Genomic DNA, 27,942 nt, shown 5'->3' with positions numbered 1-27,942 from the left:
TTCGCTAGCAGGAAGCTGAATCTGCTGACCCGGAGTAGATTTTCCTCTTTCGGCAAAGGGAAGCAAACTGCTTTTTTTTGCCGGAATGGCCTTTTCCGGCTCTCTGGTTGCTGATCACAAAAAAAAAAAAAAGAAAAGGTCTCGATGGCTGCTTTTTTGTACAAAAAAAAAAGATTCTGTCGTGCGTGTAGACCAGAGTTGTCAAACTCGTTTTAGCTGGGGGCCACAAATGCGATAAAAATAATCTCACGGGGGCCGGACTAATAAGTTTTAGAGAAAGAGAGAAAGGGAGGGAAGGAGAGAGCAATAAACGGATAGGGAGAACAAGGGAGACAGAGTAACAGTGAGACAAAAAGAGCAGAATCGAGATATGAGTGAAGAAATAAAGAAAAAAAGAAATGAAGAGAGAAAGATAAAAAGAATAAGAGAAGAGAAAAAACAGAGAAAGAAAGTAAAAGAGTGAGCAGTGGAAAAAGAGACAGGGAGAGAGAGGGATCAAAAAAGGGGAGAGAAAGAGAAGTTGAGAGGAAAAGAGAAAAAGCGTGAGAGAGAAAGACAATTACAGCGTAAGTTACAGAGAGAGGAAATATAAAGAGTTGCAGAAAGAGAAATAGAGAAAAGAGAGAAAAAAGAAAGAGGGAGTGAACAGGAGAAAGAAAGGGAAAGGGAGGGAGGAAAAAATAAAGAATAAAGTGAGAGAGAAATAGAGAAATACGACCACGGCTGTTTTGCAAGTGTTAACTGGCTTGGGTAACATCAAGTGGACATTTTTAAAATTGCAGCTCATTTTCCTCTTGCGCTTCTCTCACTGTTGTCTTTCGGGCCGAATTTAAACCGTTAGTGGGCCTGATCTGGCCTCGAAACTTGTCGTGATGAAGCGCCCAACAAAGAAACTTGACTTGCTTCTCGAGAGTTTGCAATTCAAAGAATGATCGCAAAATGACATCCATTTCTCTAAATCGGTGCTTCTCAAACGGCGAGTGTTAGGGAAAAATCCATTTTACAAATGTAACGTTTGCCAAATTGTTCGAATGAGTTATCTGACTCCATTAACCAAAAGCAAACTTTATTCTCCTAACAATGTATGCTCGTTTCTTAATGGGAAAATGAACAAAGATAGCCGGCATTTTCACACGGGGGCAGATTTATTTTCTTGAAGTATTTATCTAAGTGAATTCCATCCAATGAGTCGAATTATTGTCGCTCGAGGCTTCCTCAAGCCTCCTTTTTCGATCGTTCCTCTGATTCTCCGATCTGATCCCCCATCTCTCTTCTTCTGTCTTCTGTCCACGTCTTTTCACAAGCCCGGCGCGTCGGCCACCCCTCATGGGGCGGGTCAGGCGCCAGCTTCACCACCTCCTTGCCGAAAGGCGCCACCATGTCTAAAGGAAACTCATTATCAGCTCAAAACAATGCCAAACGTTTATCAAAACGAGGCCTAATTCCCTCGTCAGCGCCCCGCTATCAAAATTCCCCAGCCAAAACATTCCCCACTCGGAACGGCGCCACCTGTCGTTGAACTTCAGCCTCTTCTGTGAAAAATCTTCATTGCATTCAATAACTGTCATTTGTGTATAAAATCCCTTCTAGTCAAAGAAATAAAATATCAAATCCTTCATGAGGAACGAGTAAAGGTCCCTGAAACGTTTGGGCGTTCACACAAAGTCTGCGAATAAGAACGGCGAGCGACATGCAACCGAACATCTCGGAAACCTGACGTCCGATCGCGTTCTGCTGGATTTCTGGCAGCACGTGTTCGCTTTTCGATTTGGAACGATAAGGCGATACCGGAAAGCTTGCGCGGCCCACATTTGCTTTTACGTGAGATTTCCCCTTTTTAACAATATTTTTTTGTTACATAGTAAAATTAACGTTTGACAGAGTCTGTTGTACAATACAGAAGTGTATTTCTCAAGGTTTCTTCATTTTCCTCATGTTGAAGTTTTTGAGTTTTTTCCTTGCCCTCATGTTGGTTTTTAGATCAGGGAATGATGTCATAATAGTCTGAAAAATAGTCTGTGCAATAACCTGTGCAGCCCTTTAAACTCTTTGTGATTAAGGGCATCACAAATAAACATGACTTGACTTTTTCAGTGAAAGTACAAAGTTGGCAACAAGATTGAGTTGATGGATTTGCAAATGATTTGAATGCAACACCAGACCAATCTTTTTTTTCTTTCTTGTTTCCCAAACTTTTTTTCCCCCTGCTTTTTTCTACTTTTGTTGTTCCCCCTTTTCCTTCATTTTTCTCATTTTATTTTTCCTAGCTTTTGACTTCTTTTAACTTTCTTTGTTTTCCATTTTCTTTTTCTTTTTCCCAAGCTTTTAACTTATTTTCTTGCCTTTTCCAGGTTTTTTTCTCAACTATTTTCTGTTTATTTTTATTCACTTTTTGCATCCATATCATTTGGGTATTTTTTTTTTTAAATCTTCTTTTGCTTTATCTCCCCCCTTAAAAAAAATTTTTTTTGTGCACCATGTTACTCGATAATTGCTCATCCAGGGATGAACGCGCAATTCACCTCAGGGAACATTCTTGTTGTTTTTTTTTTTATAATGGCCTTTAAGATCAACGTGCGTTTGCACCTCCACGACACGATGTAGGGAAAGGGCGTGACGGAAAATCATCAAGAGGCTCTGCTCTAAATATCAAATAAGAGTTTGCATATGCTGTTTAAAACGAGGGTAAACAAATCTTTGAAGTCATTGTCGTCAGATTTGAAGGACGAAAGGTTTTTAGAATCTTCTGGCTTCGTCCCCCGAACAAAATATGTCTTCAAGTGGTTGGAATACAACAACGAGGCACTCTCATGTTTGCATTTTTTTTCAGGTGAAGGCTTAGGGGCCCCGCCCGCCCGCCCGCTTTGGGCCTCTGCTTTGGTTTCAGCACATGACTGCCAACTTGTGAGCAAATAGGCGGCAGAAACAAAGGAGTGCGCTGTACTCGGCCGGCAGCATTTTGGGGAAAAGAGCCACCTTTATTTCGACCCGTTATTATTTCAAAGGAAATCACTTCCTATGTCTGCACATGTGACCGCGTCAGCCATTTTACAAGTTGAAAAGAATGATTACTTCTAAAAAAAGACCCCAGTATCTTTTTGGGTCCCTCTTTATGATATATGTAATACATATAGACATGTAATCTCACATCTTCTTGTACTGATCCAATAATCAACGGATGTCATGTTTTCCTAATTTTTTTGCTCACGCTCTTTCTCCATAAAATCAAATATAATGCCAAAAAAAAATAGTCATTTTGAGTTTTCTAGTGACGTTATCAAATGTAGTGCTTTTAAAAAAAGTGGCATGATCTAGGACTTTGCTTTTAAATAATAGTTCATATTTTATGATGATTTTTCTTGTCATTCCAAAAAAAGTCTTCCCTAAATCAATCAAAATGATCTTCTGGAAAAGTGTAGTCCATCATTCAAGCCATTTGATAATAAACAATCGAAATACGCCATCCATCCACGCATTTTATTCAGCTCGTCTCCTCAGTAGGGTCACGGGGGTGCCCAAACCCTTCCCGGCTATCTTTGGGCAGTGGGCAGAGGACACCCTCGTCAGAAATACTGTATAGGAGTCATTTTTATAAATAGAAATGAGTCATTGGGGAACTACATTCGCAAAATAGGAATATCTACCCTGTTGCTAGACAAGAAACATCCATTTTAAAGGGACAGTACGTATGAGTTGACTTCTAATCCGCTTATGACGAGCTTTAATGACAATTTGACGGAAACGATTTCTTCATATAGAGAAATGAAAGGAAATGGATATCCGCAGAATGCAAAAGTATGAAACGATGAGATATCTTTGCTTTTTGTGCCGCTGCTGTTTTTTCACTCTAAAATGACTTTGTGCTTTATGGCTCCGCCCCCGGTCGCCTATCCAATCGGAAGGCGCGGGGTGGGTAGCGGGAGAGCGGGAGGCTGGGCTGCACCCGAGCCCAAATAACTCGGTCGTATAAATAAAAATGCCGATACCGATGCCCGTCAAATTCCCAAATATCGGCGGCGATCATCGTCTCGGTCGATCGTCGGTCGATCGTCGGTCGATCGTCGGTCGATCGTCGGTCCATCTCTACCTCCGACTTTGCTTATAGCGTTCATTCACGTCTTCAATTTGCGTTGTCAGGTTTTCTGGAGCCGCTGAGGGAAGAAGACGCCAACCCGGGCACCTCCATCATGACGGAGGAGGAGCGAGAGGAAATCCAAAGCGAGTTGGCCAAAGTACCACCACACAATAGCATACGAATCAGGGGTGGGCAAACTAGGGCCCGTGGCTCACATGTGGCCAGTCGAGCTCTTTTTCATCTGGCCTGACAGGCAAACATGATCGTGATATAAATATATACATATAGGACAATTCCTTTTTTGGGCAGGACTCGCCTTCCAAAAAGGACCTGCCGTTGACAAAAAACCCGCCAAGAAGAAATATTTACGTATACGTCAAACACGCAAATACCCTTATTATACATTCAAACCAAAGAAAAGCTCATTTACAGTTATACATATAAAATACCGTATGAAGTTATCTCGCCGTCATACTGTATTGTACTTTAGTGTCAGTCTGGTCCAATCGTGTCGTGATGAATCAAAAACTACTCCTAAAACATGTTGTTTTGGTGCCGGTCTTGTCCCCAGTTTCCCTTTTCGTATCATCAGCCAAAAATACATTTCTGGAGCATTCATGGCAACACTTTTCTGGACTTGATATTTTTTCTAATGATGTATTTATCATATTTTGCGCCACTGACAATTTGGAACTAGCTCTGTCGCATTTTCAATTCCGTATGATCAAATGTCATGTTTAAACGCTTTCTTTTGAATAGCATTTGGATCAATTGTCTTTTTTAATAGACATTTCAACGTCTTAACCTATATTTATGCGTACACGCACGTAGGCCTCGTTATACTAAAGACTTGTCTCCAATTTTTTGCTCGAGGTTCTGTTTGAAATGAAGAAATTACAAATAAAAATAGGATTCCAAGATGGAGATATGTCTTTTTCAAATACACAATATGAGAATACACGATCCCCGAGGTATCGGGCGGAGACTGTATCGGCAGATACAAAAAAATCCATTTTTCTTGGTGGCCCTGAAGAAAACTGCCAGCTGCTCTTTTCCACAACGCACGCGCTCTAAATACAAAACTCTGCTGTGACACCTGAAAAGGTTTAAGATGCCCTGAAAGAGTAGGAAGTCGTTGCCAACATCATTGACAGAATACGTAACAGGAGCAAGATAGGAGGTGTAAGAGTACGTTATTCTATATTGACAATGTACCGTACTCACGATATTTCATCTTTTCGACCACATATCATCAAGTCCTCCATTTCTACATCCGAGTTGAGCGGCAAATGAAAGTTGCTGAAGTTTCCTTTAATCCTAGAGGAACGATAACAGGCAAATGCAATTTGGTCAGTTACTGCAGCAACCACCAATGACAACAATACAAAAAGACTCACATAAGGTGTCTGAAGCCTTGATCTAAATCGTGTCCATCGGCGTCAAAATCCGGTTGCTAAGTTGCCTTTAATACTCCAGGAACGATAACAAGCAAATGCAATTAGTTTTGTTACCTGGATAACCGCAGATGACAGTAACATAAAAATACACGTCTTTGTTACAGTCTGGCTCTTCTCAACAGTATGGTCTTCCCGGCGCCGGGATCTCGAAATGTAGGGCTTACAATAGACGCCATCTTTGCAGCCCTCCTTGGCATTTTCTTTTGACGCCCTAGAAAATATGTGCTCGTCTTTGTAATCGCCATCTTGAACAGTCACGTGATCTGGAAAAAACGTGCCGTAAACCACCTGGCGCCGGGCCTCAAAGGTGCGAAATGGACGCGATTGAGTTGACTTTCACGGCTGTTCTTTAAATCGGGTCCAGTTCATTCAAAGACAAATCGGTATTATGTTCTGACATTTCAGCGTGCGGCTTTTAATCAGGTTCTTTTGATTTAGTTTTGATTTTGTTTATCTGCAGCTGGAGGAGGAAATCGGCACGCTTCGGCAAGTGCTGGCATCCAAAGAGAAGCGTCACGTGGAACTGAAGCACAAACTGGGCGTGGGCGCCCTGGGCGAGCTCCGCAGCAACTTGAGTCGGGGATGGAAGGACGTGCAGAGCTCCGTGGCGTAAGGGACACGCCCGCTCTTCAGGCCGAACCGATGACGGCAATTGGTGTCCGCTGACGCGAGCACCGGCGCATCCTCCTCGCTACTGCCGGGCCGTTCACGCTAGTTAAAGTGCTCACGGACCAAAAGATCCACGTCTCGTTATAAATGGGGCACGGCTGTTCTTTTGCCTCTTTTTCGGGAGGGATAGAACGCAGAGGAAACGGCTATTTTACGGATCCGGCGGTTACCGATTCGGCCGGCAGATAGCGCTCGCGGTGACCCGCCGCAATTTATCCGACGTAGCCCCGTGTTGTGTCTAGCATTTTTCAAGATGGAAACGGTCCTTTATACAGTTTCAAACGCTTGATTTTCCAGTTCATCGATAAGGATAATAATCGATCAGTCCGGGGGTAAAATAGTAGACGCGCGCACATAAATTGGGCATACGGTTGGATACCAACAAACGACGTTGATTTACGTGTCAAGGAAACTTGAATCGACAAAGGAATAAAGGACACTGTTGACCAGAGAAACACGCATTTTTAATCGACGGTAGTGTTGTGGAAAATAGACTTACATTTGTAGAATACAGTTGCATACATTAGAAATGTAGAAAAACCTGCTTACGTTGCTTACAGTAGTGAGGGAATGTTGACATCATTCGAGAAGATCCTTGACAAGATAGTTGAGTTTACCAAAATGGGCATGAGACCTACAAGGCCTTTCTTCAAGGACTCTCTGAGCAAACTGAGGCAACAACATGTCCTAATAAGGGTACGAACAACATGTCCGGGTTGATTACTGAGGACTAGGGCCGCCTTTTGGGCTGAAGCTATAAAAGCATTGTTATTTTTGGAGTTCTCTGAGTTCTTTTGGGATGACGAAATAAAAGGCTCCCCCTCATGGCTGGTTCCCGATGTACTTAATTCAATCACGAAAGAAGACTTAAAAGATTATCGAACCTACAATTTCTCCTACAGTAGAAACGGTATGGGGGCTCGAGTAAAGATGGCAATGTTGTCGTTTCTTAGACAAACAGCAGATTCTAACCCTAACCCGGATTCTGTATATAACTTCCGTAACCCAACAACCAACCGGCATAGCGTCCATTTTGTGCCCGAGTTACCTTTTAACGAACGAGGTCGGGTTCGCGAGTCACGTCTCTGTACGGGATCTTTTGGTGTGCCTGACAGGCCGGGTGGGGCCCGCGGGCCGTCGTTCGCGCACCCCTGCCGGTTAAGTCTTTTTCTTGTGACCGGCATACGTCAAATAAGAGCGATAAGCGTGTTGTTTTGCGCTCGCTAGGTACAAGAGTACGTCGGAAACGCTGAGCTCGGCGGGCCAAAAGACCTCGGCGGCGTTGGGCACTCTGGCTAGCGCCATCAACAGGAAGTTGGGAGACGTCAGGTAAGTGGAAACCGGCCCGCTTTCATCAGTACAGGAAGGAAAATGAATATTTCTATTTTGAAATCCAGCCTGGCCGGCCTACAATTGCTATTTCCTAGCAGGTATGCCCGCGTGCCCGCTTTCCTATTGAGCATTTGGCCAACTGACGCCGTCGGGCCGTTCCTTTTTACACTTTTGATTTGCTCTTTATTGGAATATTGAACTTTCGGACGGATAGAGAAATAGTGCGCAAAACGACAGAAGATTCGATAAAACCGTCCCCCAAAAATGCAAGTTTTCCCCACGGGGGTCAAAAATGAAGCCCCGCCAAGGGTTTGTCATCTGGCCCGCGAGACATTGTCGAAAGAAGCACATGAGCGAAATGAACCACGGTTTGAAATACGGCCACTCGAGGTTGCCAAAGCCAGGCACCGCTCGCAAGACAACTGGAGCTGTATTTCTCTCTCTCTTCCTTTCTTTATTTCATCCTCTCTTGTTTTATCTCTTTCTCTCTCTCATTTTTTTCTGTTGCATTTTCTCTTTTCTCACTTTATCTCTTTTTCTCTTTCCCTTTGTCTCTCTTTCTATCTCCCTTTCTCTCCCTAGTGCGCTCTCTTTCTCAGTCTCCCTTTTTTTTCTCTCTTCTGCATTTTCCCCTTGAATCTACTCGTCTGGCCCCTGTGAGATTATTTTTTTCTATAAAATGTGGGCCCCCCATCTCAGATGAGTTTGACACCCACGAAATAGCCTATCACGAAACTCAAATAAATCAAATGTACGCTATACACCTGCAAAAATGTAAGATACACTTTTCCTACCACTTTATTTAAAGATCATGTTACATTTGGACTGAGAGAATAATATGTTTCATTTTAGGTGTAGCAAAATGTTCATCCCCCAAAGAAATAACCCAAAATGGAAGCCCATTTTTCAAAATGTTGTCAACATATAACCCGAACCCCTTTTTGGGGTCCAATCTTTGGATATGATCAACATTCTCAAAATCTATACAAGAGGCTCAAGAATCTGACCTTATGAGTTGACTTAAACGCGTCTTTATCGTTATTTTTTTCGCTTTTTTTATTTTCAGGTTTTCCGGAAATGGTTTGTCGTGATTGACTCGTTTGTGATCATTTTGTTTGTAATGATGCGATATTCAGTCAGGAACAATATAAAAAAATGCGTCCAAATCTCCGCTCCGTCGCACGCTTTGCTGTTTTGTGGTCTTTCTAAGCCTGATTCTTCTTGTCCTTCTTTTGCCAAAGGCCTTTTTTAAATCCGCGTTTCTCAACCTCCTTTGAGACGACAAATTGACGTACGAGTATCTCTGCGGAGGCCGCCGTTTCATTCAGCCGGTGGCAGCAGATCTTTCTTTTTTGTTATGATCCGCGGCCTCCAAAAAGTTGAGCCACGCCGATTTAAAAGGTCTCGTTTGAGAGAATGAAATGTCAAATTCTAACGTTGGCTCCTCCCACACGCTGCCAAGGTCCAGCCCCATCGGGTAAGATGGATTCCAAAATGCTCCTCCAAAATCTACTAGCGGCATCCTAAACCATTTCATTGTGCTTGATATCTTTTTGTGTATATCGGGGTTCGTACACCATTTTCATGGCCAATTTTCCAATTTCTCCAGTACCGTCGTTGGGTATTTTCCATCAAAATGTAGCGTTTACCAAATCGTTCGAACGAGTTATCTGACTCCATCGACCCAAACACGACCCACATTCATCCAACAATTATGCGCGCTCGTTTTTTTGAGAGAGAAACGATCAGACGGACCACACGGGGGCGGATGTATATTGTTCCTAACAGAAGACCTAAGTGTACCCAATCGGAGACGGCCCTCATCCAAGTTGCCCAAAATCATTTCTACATTTCACAAACAAAGCAAAGACTATCTTTAGCTTTCTCTCATTGGGTTTCTCCCCGCATGAGGGCGTGTCGGCCGGGCTCTGCAATCTTGGCATACCGGGGGCGCCCCGACGTCTGCCCTTCTGCGTCTGGCCTTCTGCGTCGGCACTCACGGGAATTCTGTTATCAGAAATACGTCTGATGCATTCCACACAGCCTGACCTCCTGATGTACATAGAATTGAAGCACAGTCAGTGAATATCTTTATTGCATCAAACTGAATACATGTACTTTAGTCAATCCTATAAAATCCTTTATAGTCAAATATAAAAAATCCAGCGTGAATAATGTATTTTGCAGAGCCACAAATGTTTCGCCCATTTACATGTGCCATGTTCTATCTTGCGTATGATTTTTAGATCTTGAGTAAATTGTGAATATATTTATTCCGAGGCAAATCTTTCCCCAGATAGGTGTTGGGTAAAGATATGGAGCTTCCATTTTCAGTTGCAGGAAGTTCTTCCCTTTACAATTTCCCAGTGGGAAACGCAACCTTTATTTTTTTGCACGGCCAATAATTGATAGGTAATATTTGCATTAATCCACATTTCATAGTGTCCTGTTTGGGGGTAGCGTGCCCCTGTCCTGTAGGGGGTGAGGCTTCATAGGACAATGCCATACAAACTCATGCCGGCTGCTGTTAATCACCAGGGAAGACACGCGACGGAAAAGCCAAGTCGACGGACAACAGTCTGCATCGTTTTAAGAAAACGTGTTGAAAAATTATGGCAACCGTCTGAAGCCTTTACAAGCGGGGTCACCCCAAATTCGAGCAGTTTTCAACCCCGGGAAAGGCGACGTTAAAGTTGAAGGATTTCGAGCACTCGTACGAACCCCGGTATACGCGTCCTGGCCTTTGTTTCTGTGTGTGCCGCTAACCGCTAACCTTGAACTCTTTTGTGTGCGGGCAGCTACTCCATCTCGCACTCTATGAGCATGCCTGCCATGAGGTAATTGGACCATTTCTCTTCCAAATAAGCCAATCGCATCCTGTTATCCGTGTCAAGTTCAATGACCATGCCGAAGGCGGATGACGTTTTTCCTTCGTACGAAAAAATGTTTCTTCGCGTGTCACTCGCACACTAAAGCCAGAACGGAGCCTGCGTCCGTGTCGCAACGGTGTCCGGAATATTCTGCCGCTTTTCAAGCGCTATTGAGAATGATGCAAACAATAGCTTAAGCTAGTCTGCGATCACGAATTCACGTCGCTGTATATTGTACCCAACTCATTCACTTCCAGCCCAATGAACTGAGCGCCCGTCTACCGAAGACTGCACAATTCAAATAAGTGTAACAACTAGAACCGTATTCTCATATTATTGTGCAAATGGTGGATGGAATATTAGAAGGGAGGGCATTTCCCATGATTACGGACTGTACCGAAGATTTATAGCGCCGCTAGCTGCTTAGCTAGCCCCGGCTCTGCAGCCACGATTGGGCCCCCTCGTCACGCCGGCACGAGAATTCTTCAGGGCGAGGAGTCGATTCCTCAAACGCATTTTTGTGCGTTAAAAGCCATAACCGTAGGATAGAAAGTCATCCAAAGTGTCGTTGTCAAAGGGGACGAAAAACACTGAAGATAGAAGCAAACGATTAAAACAATAAATCACAAAAAGCGAAATAACACGGAGCTGCCAGAAAGGCTGCCGCTCGCGGCGATGCCGGATTTGAAGAAAAAAAGCAAAATTGTAAAAAAAAATGTTGCTCGAAGTGTCACTTGTACACGACAACCAAAATGTAGCCAGTGTCTTTATCGCAATAGCGTCCAGAAAATCCATCCGTTAAAAAGCATTCTTCTCCAGCCTGGGATTCTACCAAACCCAGAACCTTTAGCAGCAGTTTAGTAACGCCTTAGGAATTTAAACTTGCTTCAAATGTCGCTTGGACGCGATAGTCCGAATGTAGCTTTCGTCTACATCACGATAGACATTCAACCCGCAATGTTACGGACAAGAGATTAAGAAAAAGCCCACTGCTGTCCTGCAACACGACTTGAATACCACTGGTTAAAATGGATCTTGGACGTGAGCGAACAACAATCGAGTCGAGTAAAGTGACACAAATGTTTGGAAGATTTGAAGGTGGATCGGAGGGACAACGTTTGAATCGTTTTTCTTGTGTTTTGTTGACCAGAAACTCTCCCAGCTTCCGCTCCTTTGAGGAGAAAGTTGAGAATACGGTGACCGGCATCAAGGTGCGTATGAATCCAGTGCCTAGCCAAAGTATTGCCCCCGAACGTACGTACCTCCTGTGAGATAGATTCACAGGTGTGCGAAAGGAGACGCTGGAGAAAAGACATTCGCTAGGCACTGTACATATGAAAACAAACGGCGACGCCGTACTTAGCCCGCCGTCTTTTTTGCCTTTCTAGAGCAAAGTGGGGAGTCCCGGGACAGGAGGGAGTTTCGAGGACGTCCTCTCGTCCGCCGCTAAAGCCAGCTCGGGAGAAACTGCGGCCGGCCACTCCGCCGACGCGCCCGAAAGCTCGTAGTCGCTGTTTTCCAGGAGTCGGCAACCTTTTGGGTGCGGGGTGCCGCTTTTAAATTTCCTTGTAAATCGGTTTGCCGCGCCAAGATTCATGATTCGCGTAACATTTTTTTTAGATATCCGACAGCTGTCATTTTACACCAGTCCAAATATACAACATGGATACCCATTTTAATCCTATAACTCAGTGTCTTTCAAGCCTTTTCCAACCAAGGTACACTTTAATTTTTGACAAAGGTCCGAGGCACACGGTCCGTCCAAAATCTTTGAAAATGAAGTTGTGTCAAATATTTCACTGCACTACCTTATAAGCAGATCATTCTTATCCATGACTTCAACTTTTTGCCCCAAAAATGAACCAGAATCAACCATTTTTCATCAACAATGAACCCCAATCAAAAAACAAGTGCAATGCACAGCTAGCATACCATTCACCAGTGATATCTTGTTGCAGAAAATATAAAAACTTAAAATAACAGCAACAAAGTTGAAGGCGTGCACGCACGCACGCACACACACACTTCTTTAAAATATTCGCCATCAGTAAATGGTTTTCTGTGCTTTGTATGCCGTGAGCAATGTGATAGCTTGCTTCAGCGGTGGTGTTTTTAGCAGTGACAAAGGTTTTCAGGGTCTGTGTTTGTTTGCTGTACCTGGACACTGCGCGTTTTAATGTCTACGCCTTGAATTTATGTTCATGTTTTGTCTGGTAATGACGTTAAACTTGATGCGCGAGGTACAACACTCTCGGGACATAATGCACAAAACGGCAGTCATTTTTTTTGCCCCAGTCGTCTGTCCACGCTGGCTGGAAAGAACGAGATGTTTTCGCTGGAGGAGCCGTCATGATTCGTTCATTTATCGCGCGCGTGTGCCTCGTTGGCTGGGTTAAAACACAGATCTCTCCTCTGCGAGGCGCCAATCGACACACGAAGCAGAGGAGGAGGGTCGCTAACATAAAGCCTCTAAATAACACGGCGCACAACTGAAAATGTCTAAATATCAGGTAAAAATGCGCATTTTTAAAGTATAATCATTATTGTTACTTTCCCGTGCGCTCGCTGGTTAACCCCTCGCGTGCCACTGATGGCACGTGTGTCATAGGTTGCCGACCCCTGATATATGCAGTACATAGGTTTATAAAAAAAGATGCAGAGAAATATATTTGGAATTAATGACATTACGCAAACTCCTCACGAAATAAAATGAGGAAAACTACAAAAATGGCAACGTGGATTACACTTGATGTTTGGAATTCAGTGGTATCTATCGTGTTTATTATAAATAAAATTGAATGAATAAATCGATATCAATATTATTTTGCTGCGTTAAAGTTGTGTGTGTAAATGAATCCTTATCGATGTCACATTCAAAAAATGGATCACGTAAAAACGTTTGCAGGTAAATCTATTAGGAATACGTTTCACTTCAAATGTGTAAAACTACAAAAATGGCGCCCTAAACTACACGACTTGAATAAATCAGGGATAGATAGATACTTTCTTCATCCCCGAAGGGAAATTCCCATTTCCAGCAGCATCCCTGAGCTGAGAACAATACAATAATAAAGCAAAAAGAATACAATATACAAATACCCAGTGTGACGTGCAAATGCCCACTGTAGGGTGTTATATAGGGTATCTATATAGTGCTACACAGAATACATATTGCAATAAGATTCGGTAATATGCAATGTAGGTGGTGTGGTTTACTGTGGGCTTTTACTCTGCCGGGTAGAGTTAAAGAGCCTCATGGCATGAGGAAGAAAAGATCTCTTCGGTCTGTCCGTAGTACAAGACGGTGACAGCAGTCTGTCGCTGAAACTGCTCTTCTGTCTAGAGATAATGCTGTGTAGCGGATGCCATGGATTGTCCACGATTGATCGCAGCTTTTTCAGTGCCTGTCTCTCAGCTACTGTTAGGCTGTCCAGCTCTTTGCCCACAACAGAGCTCGCTTTCCTAGCCAGTTTATTGAGACGAGAGGCATCCTTCTTCTTGACGCTGCCTCCCCGACACGCTGCCGCATAGAAGAGGGCGCTTGCCACAACTGTCTCATAGAATATTTTCAGGAGCTTTTTGCAGATTTTGAAGGAGGCCAGCCTTCTGAGGAAGTCAAGTCGGCTTTGCCCTTTCCTACATAGAGCTTCTGTGTTGGCAGTCCAGTCCAGTTTGTTGTCCAGCTGCACACCCAGGTATTTGGAGGTCTGGACAAATTCTACACATTCTCCTTTGATGGTTACAGGAACCGGGTGAGTTCTGGCTAGCGATCACTATTATTGAAATAAATATTATTCAGCTTTGTTTAATACGTGGTGTTTGAATGACTCCCATTCCTGGGCACATTAAATGCATTCTATTTCGGTATTTAGCTCATGAAATTTATAAAAAAGTTTGAAGTAAAATCCATTCAGAATGTTTCCGTTCAAACGTGGAAAAACTAGAAAGATGGCGCCCAAAACGACACTGCGGTATATTTCCGTTGTTTTAGTTTTGCTCATTTCTTTTGTATTTCAATTTTTTGACGGGTTTAAATATGAATGCTCATATCTGTTTGATTCAAAGGTGACTAATGTACAAACTGAAAACATTAAAAAAGAAATTCGTAAGACTACCAGCAGAGAGAGCCGCCATTCCCTGTGTCTCGCCTCACTTCCGTCAACAAGGCTCTAAATAGAAATGTTAATTTGAAGAAATCGAAAATGTGGGGGGGAATATTGACGTATTTGTTCGCGGGAACGAACAGTTTTCAGTACCGTTATGTGCTTCACGCGGTCTTTTTTTGAGTCTCTTTTTTTTTTTACCTTTCCGTCTCAGTTGAACTGAGCATTGGTAGTCCTGTACCAAACCGCAAACCTTAATTGTATCTGAAACCACAACCTCAGAACCTTTAAAAGTGTGTGTGGACCACAGGGACCCCACAGCGGTGGTAGTCCAGTTGGTAGCAGACCTGTACTTCACTCTCAGGGTCTTGGGTTCATGTCCCAGGCAAGGCAGTACAAATTCGTAGAGTTGGCTTTTATCGGAGCAGCCAAAACTCTTGCCTTAGCTCCAAACAAAATTTGTAGTTGTGTAATCTTGAACTGTCTTGTCTGGGGATTGAACTCATGACTCTTTAGGTGCTACACAGACTCCTTACCACTTGAGCTATCAAGGTCGTTACACTCCTATACCAAACCGCAAACCTTAATTGTATCTAAAACCACAACCTCAGAACCTGTAAAAGTGTGTGTGGACCACAGGGACCCCACAGCGGTGGTAGTCCAGTTGGTAGCAGACCTGTACTTCACTCTCAGGGTCTTGGGTTCATGTCCCAGGCAAGGCAGTACAAATTCGTAGAGTTGGCTTTTATCGGAGCAGCCAAAACTCTTGCCTTAGCTCCAAACAAAATTTGTAGTTGTGTAATCTTGAACTGTCTTGTCTGGGGATTGAACTCATGACTCTTTATGTGCTACACAGACTCCTTACCACTTGAGCTATCAAGGTCGTTACACTCCTATACCAAACCGCAAACCTTAATTGTATCTGAAACCACAACCTCAGAACCTGTAAAAGTGTGTGTGGACCACAGGGACCCCACAGTGGTGGTAGTCCAGTTGGTAGCAGACCTGTACTTCACTCTCAGGGTCTTGGGTTCATGTCCCAGGCAAGGCAGTACAAATTCGTAGTGTTGGCTTTTATCGGAGCAGCCAAAACTCTTGCCTTAGCTCCAAACAAAATTTGTAGTTGTGTAATCTTGAACTGTCTTGTCTGGGGATTGAACTCATGACTCTTTATGTGCTACACAGACTCCTTACCACTTGAGCTATCAAGGTCGTTACACTCCTATACCAAACCGCAAACCTTAATTGTATCTGAAACCACAACCTTAGAACCTTTAAAAGTGTGTGGACTTTAGGGACCCCACAGCGGTGGTAGTCCAGTTGGTAGCAGACCTGTACTTCACTCTCAGGGTCTTGGGTTCATGTCCCAGGCAAGGCAGTACAAATTCACAGAGTTGGCTTTTATCGGAGCAGCCAAAACTCTTGCCTTAGCTCCAAACAAAATTTGAACTTGTGTAATCTTGAACTGTCTTGTCTGGGGATTGAACTCATGACTCTTTATGTGCTACACAGACTCCTTACCACTTGAGCTATCAAGGTCGTTACACTCCTATACCAAACCGCAAACCTTAATTGTATCTGAAACCACAACCTCAGAACCTTTAAAAGTGTGTGTGGACTTTAGGGACCCCACAGCGGTGGTAGTCCAGTTGGTAGCAGACTTGTACTTCACTCTCAGGGTCTTGGGTTCATGTCCCAGGCAAGCCAGAACAAATTCGTAGAGTTGGCTTTTATCGGAGCGGCCAAAACTCTTGCCTTAGCTCCAAACAAAATTTGTAGTTGTGTAATCTTGAACTGTCTTGTCTGGGATTGAACTCATGACTCTTTATGTGTTACACAGACTCCTTACCACTTGAGCTATCAAGGTCGTCACACTCCTATACCAAACCGCAAACCTTAATTGTAACTGAAACCACACTCTCAGAACCTGTAAAAGTGTGTGTGGACCGCAGAGACCCCACAGCAGTGGTAGTCCAGTTGGTAGCAGACCTGTACTTCACTCTCAGGGTCTTGGGTTCATGTCCCAGGCAAGGCAGTACAAATTCGTAGAGTTGGCTTTTATCGGAGCAGCCAAAACTCTTGCCTTAGCTCCAAACAAAATTTGTAGTTGTGTAATTTTGAACTGTCTTGTCTGGGGATTGAACTCATGACTCTTTATGTGCTACACAGACTCCTTACCACTTGAGCTATCAAGGTCGTTACACTCCTATACCAAACCGCAAACCTTAATTGTAACTGAAACCACACTCTCAGAACCTGTAAAAGTGTGTGTGGACCGCAGAGACCCCACAGCAGTGGTAGTCCAGTTGGTAGCAGACCTGTACTTCACTCTCAGGGTCTTGGGTTCATGTCCCAGGCAAGGCAGTACAAATTCGTAGAGTTGGCTTTTATCGGAGCAGCCAAAACTCTTGCCTTAGCTCCAAACAAAATTTGTAGTTGTGTAATTTTGAACTGTCTTGTCTGGGGATTGAACTCATGACTCTTTATGTGCTACACAGACTCCTTACCACTTGAGCTATCAAGGTCGTTACACTCCTATACCAAACCGCAAACCTTAATTGTATCTGAAACCACAACCTCAGAACCTTTAAAAGTGTGTGTGGACTTTAGGGACCCCACAGTGGTGGTAGTGCAGTTGGTAGCAGACCTGTACTTCACTCTCAGGGTCTTGGGTTCATGTCCCAGGCAAGGCAGTACCAATTCCAAGAGTTTGTTTTTATCGGAGCAGCCAAAACTCTTTCCTTAGCTCCAAACAAAATTTGTAGTTGTGTAATCTTGAACTGTCTTGTCTGGGATTGAACTCATGACTCTTTATGTGCTACACAGACTCCTTACCACTTGAGCTATCAAGGTCGTTACACTCCTATACCAAACCGCAAACCTTAATTGTAACTGAAACCACACTCTCAGAACCTGTAAAAGTGTGTGTGGACCACAGGGACCCCACAGCGGTGGTAGTCCAGTTGGTAGCAGACCTGTACTTCACTCTCAGGGTCTTGGGTTCATGTCCCAGGTAAGGCAGAACAAATTCGTAGAGTTGGCTTTTATCGGAGCAGCCAAAACTCTTGCCTTAGCTCCAAACAAAATTTGTAGTTGTGTAATTTTGAACTGTCTTGTCTGGGGATTGAACTCATGACTCTTTATGTGCTACACAGACTCCTTACCACTTGAGCTATCAAGGTCGTTACACTCCTACACCAAACCGCAAACCTTAATTGTATCTGAAACCACAACCTCAGAACCTTTAAAAGTGTGTGTGGACTTTAGGGACCCCACAGCGGTGGTAGTCCAGTTGGTAGCAGACCTGTACTTCACTCTCAGGGTCTTGGGTTCATGTCCCAGGCAAGGCAGTACAAATTCACAGAGTTGGCTTTTATCGGAGCAGCCAAAACTCTTGCCTTAGCTCCAAACAAAATTTGTAGTTGTGTAATCTTGAACTGTCTTGTCTGGGGATTGAACTCATGACTCTTTATGTGCTGCACAGACTCCTTACCACTTGAGCTATCAAGGTCGTTACACTCCTATACCAAACCGCAAACCTTAATTGTAACTGAAACCACACTCTCAGAACCTGTAAAAGTGTGTGTGGACCACAGGGACCCCACAGCGGTGGTAGTCCAGTTGGTAGCAGACCTGTACTTCACTCTCAGGGTCTTGGGTTCATGTCCCAGGTAAGGCAGTACCAATTCCAAGAGTTTGTTTTTATCGGAGCAGCCAAAACTCTTGCCTTAGCTCCAAACAAAATTTGTAGTTGTGTAATCTTGAACTGTCTTGTCTGGGGATTGAACTCATGACTCTTTATGTGCTGCACAGACTCCTTACCACTTGCGCTATCAAGGTCGTTACACTCCTATACCAAACCGCAAACCTTAATTGTAACTGAAACCACAACCTCAGAACCTGTAAAAGTGTGTGTGGACCACAGGGTCCCCACAGCGGTGGTAGTCCAGTTGGTAGCAGACCTGTACTTCACTCTCAGGGTCTTGGGTTCATGTCCCAGGTAAGGCAGTACCAATTCCAAGAGTTTGTTTTTATCGGAGCAGCCAAAACTCTTTCCTTAGCTCCAAACAAAATTTGTAGTTGTGTAATCTTGAACTGTCTTGTCTGGGGATTGAACTCATGACTCTTTATGTGCTGCACAGACTCCTTACCACTTGAGCTATCAAGGTCGTTACACTCCTATACCAAACCGCAAACCTTAATTGTAACTGAAACCACACTCTCAGAACCTGTAAAAGTGTGTGTGGACCACAGGGACCCCACAGCGGTGGTAGTCCAGTTGGTAGCAGACCTGTACTTCACTCTCAGGGTCTTGGGTTCATGTCCCAGGTAAGGCAGTACCAATTCCAAGAGTTTGTTTTTATCGGAGCAGCCAAAACTCTTGCCTTAGCTCCAAACAAAATTTGTAGTTGTGTAATCTTGAACTGTCTTGTCTGGGGATTGAACTCATGACTCTTTATGTGCTACACAGACTCCTTACCACTTGAGCTATCAAGGTCGTTACACTCCTATACCAAACCGCAAACCTTAATTGTATCTGAAACCACAACCTCAGAACCTTTAAAAGTGTGTGTGGACTTTAGGGACCCCACAGCGGTGGTAGTCCAGTTGGTAGCAGACTTGTACTTCACTCTCAGGGTCTTGGGTTCATGTCCCAGGTAAGGCAGTACCAATTCCAAGAGTTTGTTTTTATCGGAGCAGCCAAAACTCTTGCCTTAGCTCCAAACAAAATTTGTAGTTGTGTAATCTTGAACTGTCTTGTCTGGGGATTGAACTCATGACTCTTTATGTGCTACACAGACTCCTTACCACTTGAGCTATCAAGGTCGTTACACTCCTATACCAAACCGCAAACCTTAATTGTATCTGAAACCACAACCTCAGAACCTTTAAAAGTGTGTGTGGACTTTAGGGACCCCACAGCGGTGGTAGTCCAGTTGGTAGCAGACCTGTACTTCACTCTCAGGGTCTTGGGTTCATGTCCCAGGCAAGGCAGTACAAATTCACAGAGTTGGCTTTTATCGGAGCAGCCAAAACTCTTGCCTTAGCTCCAAACAAAATTTGAACTTGTGTAATCTTGAACTGTCTTGTCTGGGGATTGAACTCATGACTCTTTATGTGCTACACAGACTCCTTACCACTTGAGCTATCAAGGTTGTTACACTCCTATACCAAACCGCAAACCTTAATTGTATCTGAAACCACAACCTCAGAACCTTTAAAAGTGTGTGTGGACTTTAGGGACCCCACAGCGGTGGTAGTCCAGTTGGTAGCAGACTTGTACTTCACTCTCAGGGTCTTGGGTTCATGTCCCAGGCAAGCCAGAACAAATTCGTAGAGTTGGCTTTTATCGGAGCGGCCAAAACTCTTGCCTTAGCTCCAAACAAAATTTGTAGTTGTGTAATCTTGAACTGTCTTGTCTGGGATTGAACTCATGACTCTTTATGTGTTACACAGACTCCTTACCACTTGAGCTATCAAGGTCGTCACACTCCTATACCAAACCGCAAACCTTAATTGTAACTGAAACCACACTCTCAGAACCTGTAAAAGTGTGTGTGGACCACAGGGACCCCACAGCGGTGGTAGTCCAGTTGGTAGCAGACTTGTACTTCACTCTCAGGGTCTTGGGTTCATGTCCCAGGTAAGGCAGTACCAATTCCAAGAGTTTGTTTTTATCGGAGCAGCCAAAACTCTTGCCTTAGCTCCAAACAAAATTTGTAGTTGTGTAATCTTGAACTGTCTTGTCTGGGGATTGAACTCATGACTCTTTATGTGCTACACAGACTCCTTACCACTTGAGCTATCAAGGTCGTTACACTCCTATACCAAACCGCAAACCTTAATTGTATCTGAAACCACAACCTCAGAACCTTTAAAAGTGTGTGTGGACTTTAGAGACCCCACAGCGGTGGTAGTCCAGTTGGTAGCAGACCTGTACTTCACTCTCAGGGTCTTGGGTTCATGTCCCAGGCAAGGCAGTACAAATTCACAGAGTTGGCTTTTATCGGAGCAGCCAAAACTCTTGCCTTAGCTCCAAACAAAATTTGAACTTGTGTAATCTTGAACTGTCTTGTCTGGGGATTGAACTCATGACTCTTTATGTGCTACACAGACTCCTTACCACTTGAGCTATCAAGGTCGTTACACTCCTATACCAAACCGCAAACCTTAATTGTATCTGAAACCACAACCTCAGAACCTTTAAAAGTGTGTGTGGACTTTAGGGACCCCACAGCGGTGGTAGTCCAGTTGGTAGCAGACTTGTACTTCACTCTCAGGGTCTTGGGTTCATGTCCCAGGCAAGCCAGAACAAATTCGTAGAGTTGGCTTTTATCGGAGCGGCCAAAACTCTTGCCTTAGCTCCAAACAAAATTTGTAGTTGTGTAATTTTGAACTGTCTTGTCTGGGGATTGAACTCATGACTCTTTATGTGTTACACAGACTCCTTACCACTTGAGCTATCAAGGTCGTCACACTCCTATACCAAACCGCAAACCTTAATTGTAACTGAAACCACACTCTCAGAACCTGTAAAAGTGTGTGTGGACCGCAGAGACCCCACAGCAGTGGTAGTCCAGTTGGTAGCAGACCTGTACTTCACTCTCAGGGTCTTGGGTTCATGTCCCAGGCAAGGCAGTACAAATTCGTAGAGTTGGCTTTTATCGGAGCAGCCAAAACTCTTGCCTTAGCTCCAAACAAAATTTGTAGTTGTGTAATTTTGAACTGTCTTGTCTGGGGATTGAACTCATGACTCTTTATGTGCTACACAGACTCCTTACCACTTGAGCTATCAAGGTCGTTACACTCCTATACCAAACCGCAAACCTTAATTGTAACTGAAACCACACTCTCAGAACCTGTAAAAGTGTGTGTGGACCGCAGAGACCCCACAGCAGTGGTAGTCCAGTTGGTAGCAGACCTGTACTTCACTCTCAGGGTCTTGGGTTCATGTCCCAGGCAAGGCAGTACAAATTCGTAGAGTTGGCTTTTATCGGAGCAGCCAAAACTCTTGCCTTAGCTCCAAACAAAATTTGTAGTTGTGTAATTTTGAACTGTCTTGTCTGGGGATTGAACTCATGACTCTTTATGTGCTACACAGACTCCTTACCACTTGAGCTATCAAGGTCGTCACACTCCTATACCAAACCGCAAACCTTAATTGTAACTGAAACCACACTCTCAGAACCTGTAAAAGTGTGTGTGGACCGCAGAGACCCCACAGCAGTGGTAGTCCAGTTGGTAGCAGACCTGTACTTCACTCTCAGGGTCTTGGGTTCATGTCCCAGGCAAGGCAGTACAAATTCGTAGAGTTGGCTTTTATCGGAGCAGCCAAAACTCTTGCCTTAGCTCCAAACAAAATTTGTAGTTGTGTAATTTTGAACTGTCTTGTCTGGGGATTGAACTCATGACTCTTTATGTGCTACACAGACTCCTTACCACTTGAGCTATCAAGGCCGTTACACTCCTATACCAAACCGCAAACCTTAATTGTAACTGAAACCACACTCTCAGAACCTGTAAAAGTGTGTGTGGACCGCAGAGACCCCACAGCAGTGGTAGTCCAGTTGGTAGCAGACCTGTACTTCACTCTCAGGGTCTTGGGTTCATGTCCCAGGCAAGGCAGAACAAATTCGTAGAGTTGGCTTTTATCGGAGCAGCCAAAACTCTTGCCTTAGCTCCAAACAAAATTTGTAGTTGTGTAATCTTGAACTGTCTTGTCTGGGATTGAACTCATGACTCTTTATGTGCTACACAGACTCCTTACCACTTGAGCTATCAAGGTCGTTACACTCCTACACCAAACCGCAAACCTTAATTGTATCTGAAACCACAACCTCAGAACCTTTAAAAGTGTGTGTGGACTTTAGGGACCCCACAGCGGTGGTAGTCCAGTTGGTAGCAGACCTGTACTTCACTCTCAGGGTCTTGGGTTCATGTCCCAGGCAAGGCAGTACAAATTCACAGAGTTGGCTTTTATCGGAGCAGCCAAAACTCTTGCCTTAGCTCCAAACAAAATTTGTAGTTGTGTAATTTTGAACTGTCTTGTCTGGGGATTGAACTCATGACTCTTTATGTGCTACACAGACTCCTTACCACTTGAGCTATCAAGGTCGTTACACTCCTATACCAAACCGCAAACCTTAATTGTATCTGAAACCACAACCTCAGAACCTTTAAAAGTGTGTGTGGACTTTAGGGACCCCACAGCGGTGGTAGTCCAGTTGGTAGCAGACTTGTACTTCACTCTCAGGGTCTTGGGTTCATGTCCCAGGTAAGGCAGTACCAATTCCAAGAGTTTGTTTTTATCGGAGCAGCCAAAACTCTTTCCTTAGCTCCAAACAAAATTTGTAGTTGTGTAATCTTGAACTGTCTTGTCTGGGGATTGAACTCATGACTCTTTATGTGCTGCACAGACTCCTTACCACTTGAGCTATCAAGGTCGTTACACTCCTATACCAAACCGCAAACCTTAATTGTAACTGAAACCACACTCTCAGAACCTGTAAAAGTGTGTGTGGACCACAGGGACCCCACAGTGGTGGTAGTCCAGTTGGTAGCAGACCTGTACTTCACTCTCAGGGTCTTGGGTTCATGTCCCAGGTAAGGCAGTACCAATTCCAAGAGTTTGTTTTTATCGGAGCAGCCAAAACTCTTTCCTTAGCTCCAAACAAAATTTGTAGTTGTGTAATCTTGAACTGTCTTGTCTGGGGATTGAACTCATGACTCTTTATGTGCTGCACAGACTCCTTACCACTTGAGCTATCAAGGTCGTTACACTCCTATACCAAACCGCAAACCTTAATTGTAACTGAAACCACACTCTCAGAACCTGTAAAAGTGTGTGTGGACCACAGGGACCCCACAGTGGTGGTAGTCCAGTTGGTAGCAGACCTGTACTTCACTCTCAGGGTCTTGGGTTCATGTCCCAGGTAAGGCAGTACCAATTCCAAGAGTTTGTTTTTATCGGAGCAGCCAAAACTCTTGCCTTAGCTCCAAACAAAATTTGTAGTTGTGTAATCTTGAACTGTCTTGTCTGGGGATTGAACTCATGACTCTTTATGTGCTGCACAGACTCCTTACCACTTGAGCTATCAAGGTCGTTACACTCCTATACCAAACCGCAAACCTTAATTGTATCTGAAACCACAACCTCAGAACCTTTAAAAGTGTGTGTGGACTTTAGGGACCCCACAGCGGTGGTAGTCCAGTTGGTAGCAGACTTGTACTTCACTCTCAGGGTCTTGGGTTCATGTCCCAGGCAAGGCAGTACAAATTCACAGAGTTGGCTTTTATCGGAGCAGCCAAAACTTTTGCCTTAGCTCCAAACAAAATTTGTAGTTGTGTAATTTTGAACTGTCTTGTCTGGGGATTGAACTCATGACTCTTTATGTGTTACACAGACTCCTTACCACTTGAGCTATCAAGGTCGTCACACTCCTATACCAAACCGCAAACCTTAATTGTAACTGAAACCACACTCTCAGAACCTGTAAAAGTGTGTGTGGACCGCAGAGACCCCACAGCAGTGGTAGTCCAGTTGGTAGCAGACCTGTACTTCACTCTCAGGGTCTTGGGTTCATGTCCCAGGCAAGGCAGTACAAATTCACAGAGTTGGCTTTTATCGGAGCAGCCAAAACTCTTGCCTTAGCTCCAAACAAAATTTGAACTTGTGTAATCTTGAACTGCCCGGAAGGCTTCCTTTTAGTTGGTGAACCGCAGCCTTTCACAGTTGCCGTCTTTTTTAATATTTTAGGAAATCTTCAGGGAAATGTTTAGTAAGTGACACTCATTATCAATCTTCATTTAATGAAGCATAAACATATATGATAGGACTGTGACAGAAATATTTTCAAAACTCGAATGTACCGACTCAAATTAGGAAGCTTGTACACATACTGAGGCATGCGATGGGGCTTAAGCTCTCCCATCCCTTGCGCATGTGACCATCATAGAAAGGTTTTGAATAATGTCCCATCCTGGAGACACGGCCTTTTTTCCATTTAGGAAGAAGTAGACGTGTCTATGTAATGTTTGATTGTTGAATATAAATTAAGTATTATTTCTGTATTTGAATCTTTGATGTATGGACACAAAAGAACAGGGACAAAGTTGGTCATTTTTCTTTTAACAAGTACTTTATTGACACATGAAATGTTGTCATTATATTTGAATGGTTTTTGTTGACAAGCTGCATGTTACCCAGTCTTGCCTGAAGCATAACTAAAGTGATAATGGTTAAGAGTGTGAGACAAACAAAATATTGGCTCACAACTTACGAGCACACGCGGGGAAAGATTTGCCTGTTAGCTCCGCTGCGCGGGAACTGCCGTTTGTGAGAACGGCAACAACGTTAGCTTAGCGTCGTTTTACCCGAGTCGTGTACGAGCGCTTCGTCTCGCGCCGCCGGAAAACCGTCGAGCCGCGGCTCTGCCGAAGGCTGCTGCGGAAAAACCACAAGTTCATGTGTAAGTGTTACAAACAGTTACGAAATGAGAAAAAAAATTTGATCCAGGAACAGTCAATTGAAATACGATGCGTTCTCCATGCGCGATCCATTCCACTTTTATACGTTTGCTTCTCATGACACGTCGGGCCAAATGGAATGGACTCGTAGCAGGAACACATGAAACAATTATTTGAATGGGGAAACGTGATCCATTCTATATGCGATCTCCATTCAGGAACAAATTAAAATCGTATAGAGAAGAGAATTTCCAATGTTTATCAATAAAAGTCTGACGGAACGGAACCTTTTCAGGAATAGGATAATAGTCACTCGTATTGAGAGTTACACCGTCAGACTGAAGCCGACTAAAGACAATCGGTTTTCACTTCATTGATGAAGAAACCAATTCATCGTTTGGAGTGAAATATAACAAAGGTGTATATATATATATATATATATATACCTATGAAGTATACTGACAATTAACGATATTATTTTTTTTAGGGCGGCAACTTGACGCAGGAGCCTCCTGAGACGACGCAACCGAGACTCCAGCTGCTTGTTGTGGTCCTCCAGGACGGCCATCCTGGCCTCCAGTCGGCCCTCGTGCCGGCGCAGCGACGCCGCCTAGGCCAGGAGGTCGGCTTCGTCGGGACCGGGAGAACCTGGCCCCTGCTGCTCCTTCTCCCTTTGCAGATTCCTGGATATGATGAGGTAAGGGTTTGAGTTATCTGACCTTAGACCCTCATCCTTACACCATAATATGTACCCCCCTAAACCCTCTAACCTATAGCCTCAATTCTACACCATTAAACTCAGCCCAAGATTCAACTTCTAGCCTGAATTCAACCCCCTACACCATAAAACTCACCCCTAAACGTAGACTTAACCTTTAGCCTGAATACAAACCTAGATTCAATTTATGACCTCTATTCAACCCCTTTAACCAAACACCATAAAATACACCCCTAAACCTAGATTCGACTTCTAGCCTGAATTCAACCCCCTAAAACAATGTTTTTCAACCTTTTTGAACCAGGGCACGTTTTTTACATTGAAAAAATTTTGCGGCACACCACTCACAAAAATGTTGTAAAAAGACATTGAGCGGTATGTTTAATGACAATATAATTGATAATACCCCCAGTTTTGACAGCACAGACACTGGACTATGAGATACAATTGGCATGATTCATAAATGTTCGCATAATGATTCATAAATGTTTTATAAACTTTTAGATTTTAAAAAGTAACATTGGAAAATTTCTCACGGCACTCAAGTTGAAGCTCACTGCTCTACACCATTAAACTCATTTCAAGATTCAACTTCTAGCCTCGATACAACCCCTAACACCATACAACTCGCCCCTAAACCTAGCCTAAACTCCTAGCCTTGAATTAACCCCAAAACCCAATCGAACTCGCCCCTAAACCTAGACACGACTCCTAGCCTCGATTAAACCCTTAATACCATATATCAACTTCTAGCTTTAATTAAGCACAAAAAAACTGAAAACTCGTGCCAACACTACCTCATACGAATATAATGGTACTCGTGCCTATGTACTTGCACATGTCGACTGCACTACGTTTACTGCTCACCTTGCACAATGTCTGACCATTTCCTTTTTTTGCACTATGATGACTTTGCACCAAATGCAATATTGCACAACCCTTACGATACCTACGGTATCACGATAACACTGTATGTAACATCCCACATGCCGACATTTCTTGTGTAAATACCATGTCAATTCTAACTATAGCCTTATCCCCCTTGTTTTATAACCTTATCTTCTCTGTTCCTTTATCTTCTTGGCTCATACCTCACTGTGAATGTGTAAAACTGGAGTGTCATGCCCAATTTCGTTGTCACAATATGTTAACCCATTTTGTAACAATGACAATAAAGGTATATTCTATTCTATTCTAATTCAACCCCTAAAACATACAACTCGCCCCTGAACCTAGCCTCAACTCCTAGCCTCGATTCAACCCTTAACACCATACAACTAACCCTTAAACCTAGACTCAGCTACTAGCCTCACTTCAACCTCTAAACCTAGACTCAACTTTTACCCTCGATTGAACCGCTCAACCCTCATCCCTAAGCCAAACACACTCCATTCAGTTTCAATTCAAGCCTTATCTGAAAGACATTTAGGTGGAACTCTGACCTCTGCTCTTCCTCCAAGCGCCGGACGGCCCTCTCCAGCTCGCCGCGCTCCTCTCTCTCCACGGCCTCTGGGGCCAGGTCCCGCCCCCCAGCGTCTGGCAGTACTGCAGGATCAGAGCGTGCTCCTCCTCCCTGAAATATACATCCCGTCGGCCAGCTGTATGCATATATATTTTTCTGTCTACTGAATAAAATAAAGGCAGGACTGACAACCCATTGAAGCAGCTTTGATCATTTCTTTTTTGGCTACACCTCGTTGCACAAGGATCTGCAGGTTTCATACGGAAGGGAAATATGGCTTCAAATGACCCACAATTTTTCTTATTTTAAGGATTTTCAAATGTATACGCCGTAAAATGGGGGGAATTGAAATATGAAAAACATTTCTATAGAATAGAAAAGGCCGTTTTGATATTTTAAATGTTAATCGAGTAGAATGCATTAAAACTTTCCCCCCCACTCAAACAAATCAACCAATAGAAATGGCAATTAGACACAACTTCTAGTCTCAATTCAACCCAGCCCTGAACCTAAACTCAACTGTTAGCCCCAATTCAACCCTAATCTCTGACCCAAACACCATACAAGTCACCCCTAAACCTAGAGAAAACTGCTAGCCTCCATTCCACCTCAACCCTAATCTCTAAAGCAAGACTCAACTTCTAGCCTCAATTCAACTCACCCCTAAACCTAATCTCTAACCCAAACACCATACAGCTGAGCCCTCAACTACAACAACTAATCTAGAAATGCGACAAAAATACCACACAAATACTAGCGCTATCTACCCCTCGGGCCATTTTTTTCATC

The 27,942-nt window shown here is 43.7% G+C and overlaps 1 protein-coding gene and 1 long non-coding RNA gene across 4 annotated transcripts in view; one reads left to right on the top strand and one right to left on the bottom strand.

Moving 5' to 3' along the window:
• The window catches only part of tpd52l1 (tpd52 like 1), a 37,981-nt gene that overhangs the window by 1,022 nt on the left and 9,017 nt on the right, over positions 1-27,942 (top strand). Inside the window, exons 3-9 of one of the 3 annotated variants that reach the window (XM_088325628.1) lie at positions 4,138-4,232; positions 5,993-6,141; positions 7,429-7,530; positions 8,996-9,010; positions 10,332-10,370; positions 11,554-11,614; positions 11,792-11,943. In XM_088325628.1, the coding sequence (XP_088181754.1) occupies positions 4,138-4,232; positions 5,993-6,141; positions 7,429-7,530; positions 8,996-9,010; positions 10,332-10,370; positions 11,554-11,614; positions 11,792-11,911 (581 nt within the window). In that variant the 3' untranslated portion in view covers positions 11,912-11,943. Of the gene's footprint in view, positions 1-4,137; positions 4,233-5,992; positions 6,142-7,428; positions 7,531-8,995; positions 9,011-10,331; positions 10,371-11,553; positions 11,615-11,791; positions 12,234-27,942 lie in introns of those variants that run through there. The other 2 variants (XM_088325629.1, XM_088325630.1) reach the window with 2 other exon arrangements.
• LOC148345902 (uncharacterized) lies at positions 1,128-6,819 on the bottom strand. The gene is made up of 3 exons (XR_015848348.1): positions 5,473-6,819; positions 5,300-5,392; positions 1,128-1,382 (listed from the first exon to the last, which is right to left on the bottom strand). It is a non-coding gene; the product is annotated as an uncharacterized LOC148345902 (long non-coding RNA).

Source organism: Urocampus carinirostris, chromosome 20 (genome assembly GCF_059441175.1).
Source record: "Urocampus carinirostris isolate Australia breed hairy pipefish chromosome 20, RoL_Ucar_1.0, whole genome shotgun sequence".
NCBI classification, from domain to species: Eukaryota; Metazoa; Chordata; class Actinopteri; order Syngnathiformes; family Syngnathidae; genus Urocampus; species Urocampus carinirostris.
This window is presented reverse-complemented; position numbering and strand designations above follow the sequence as displayed.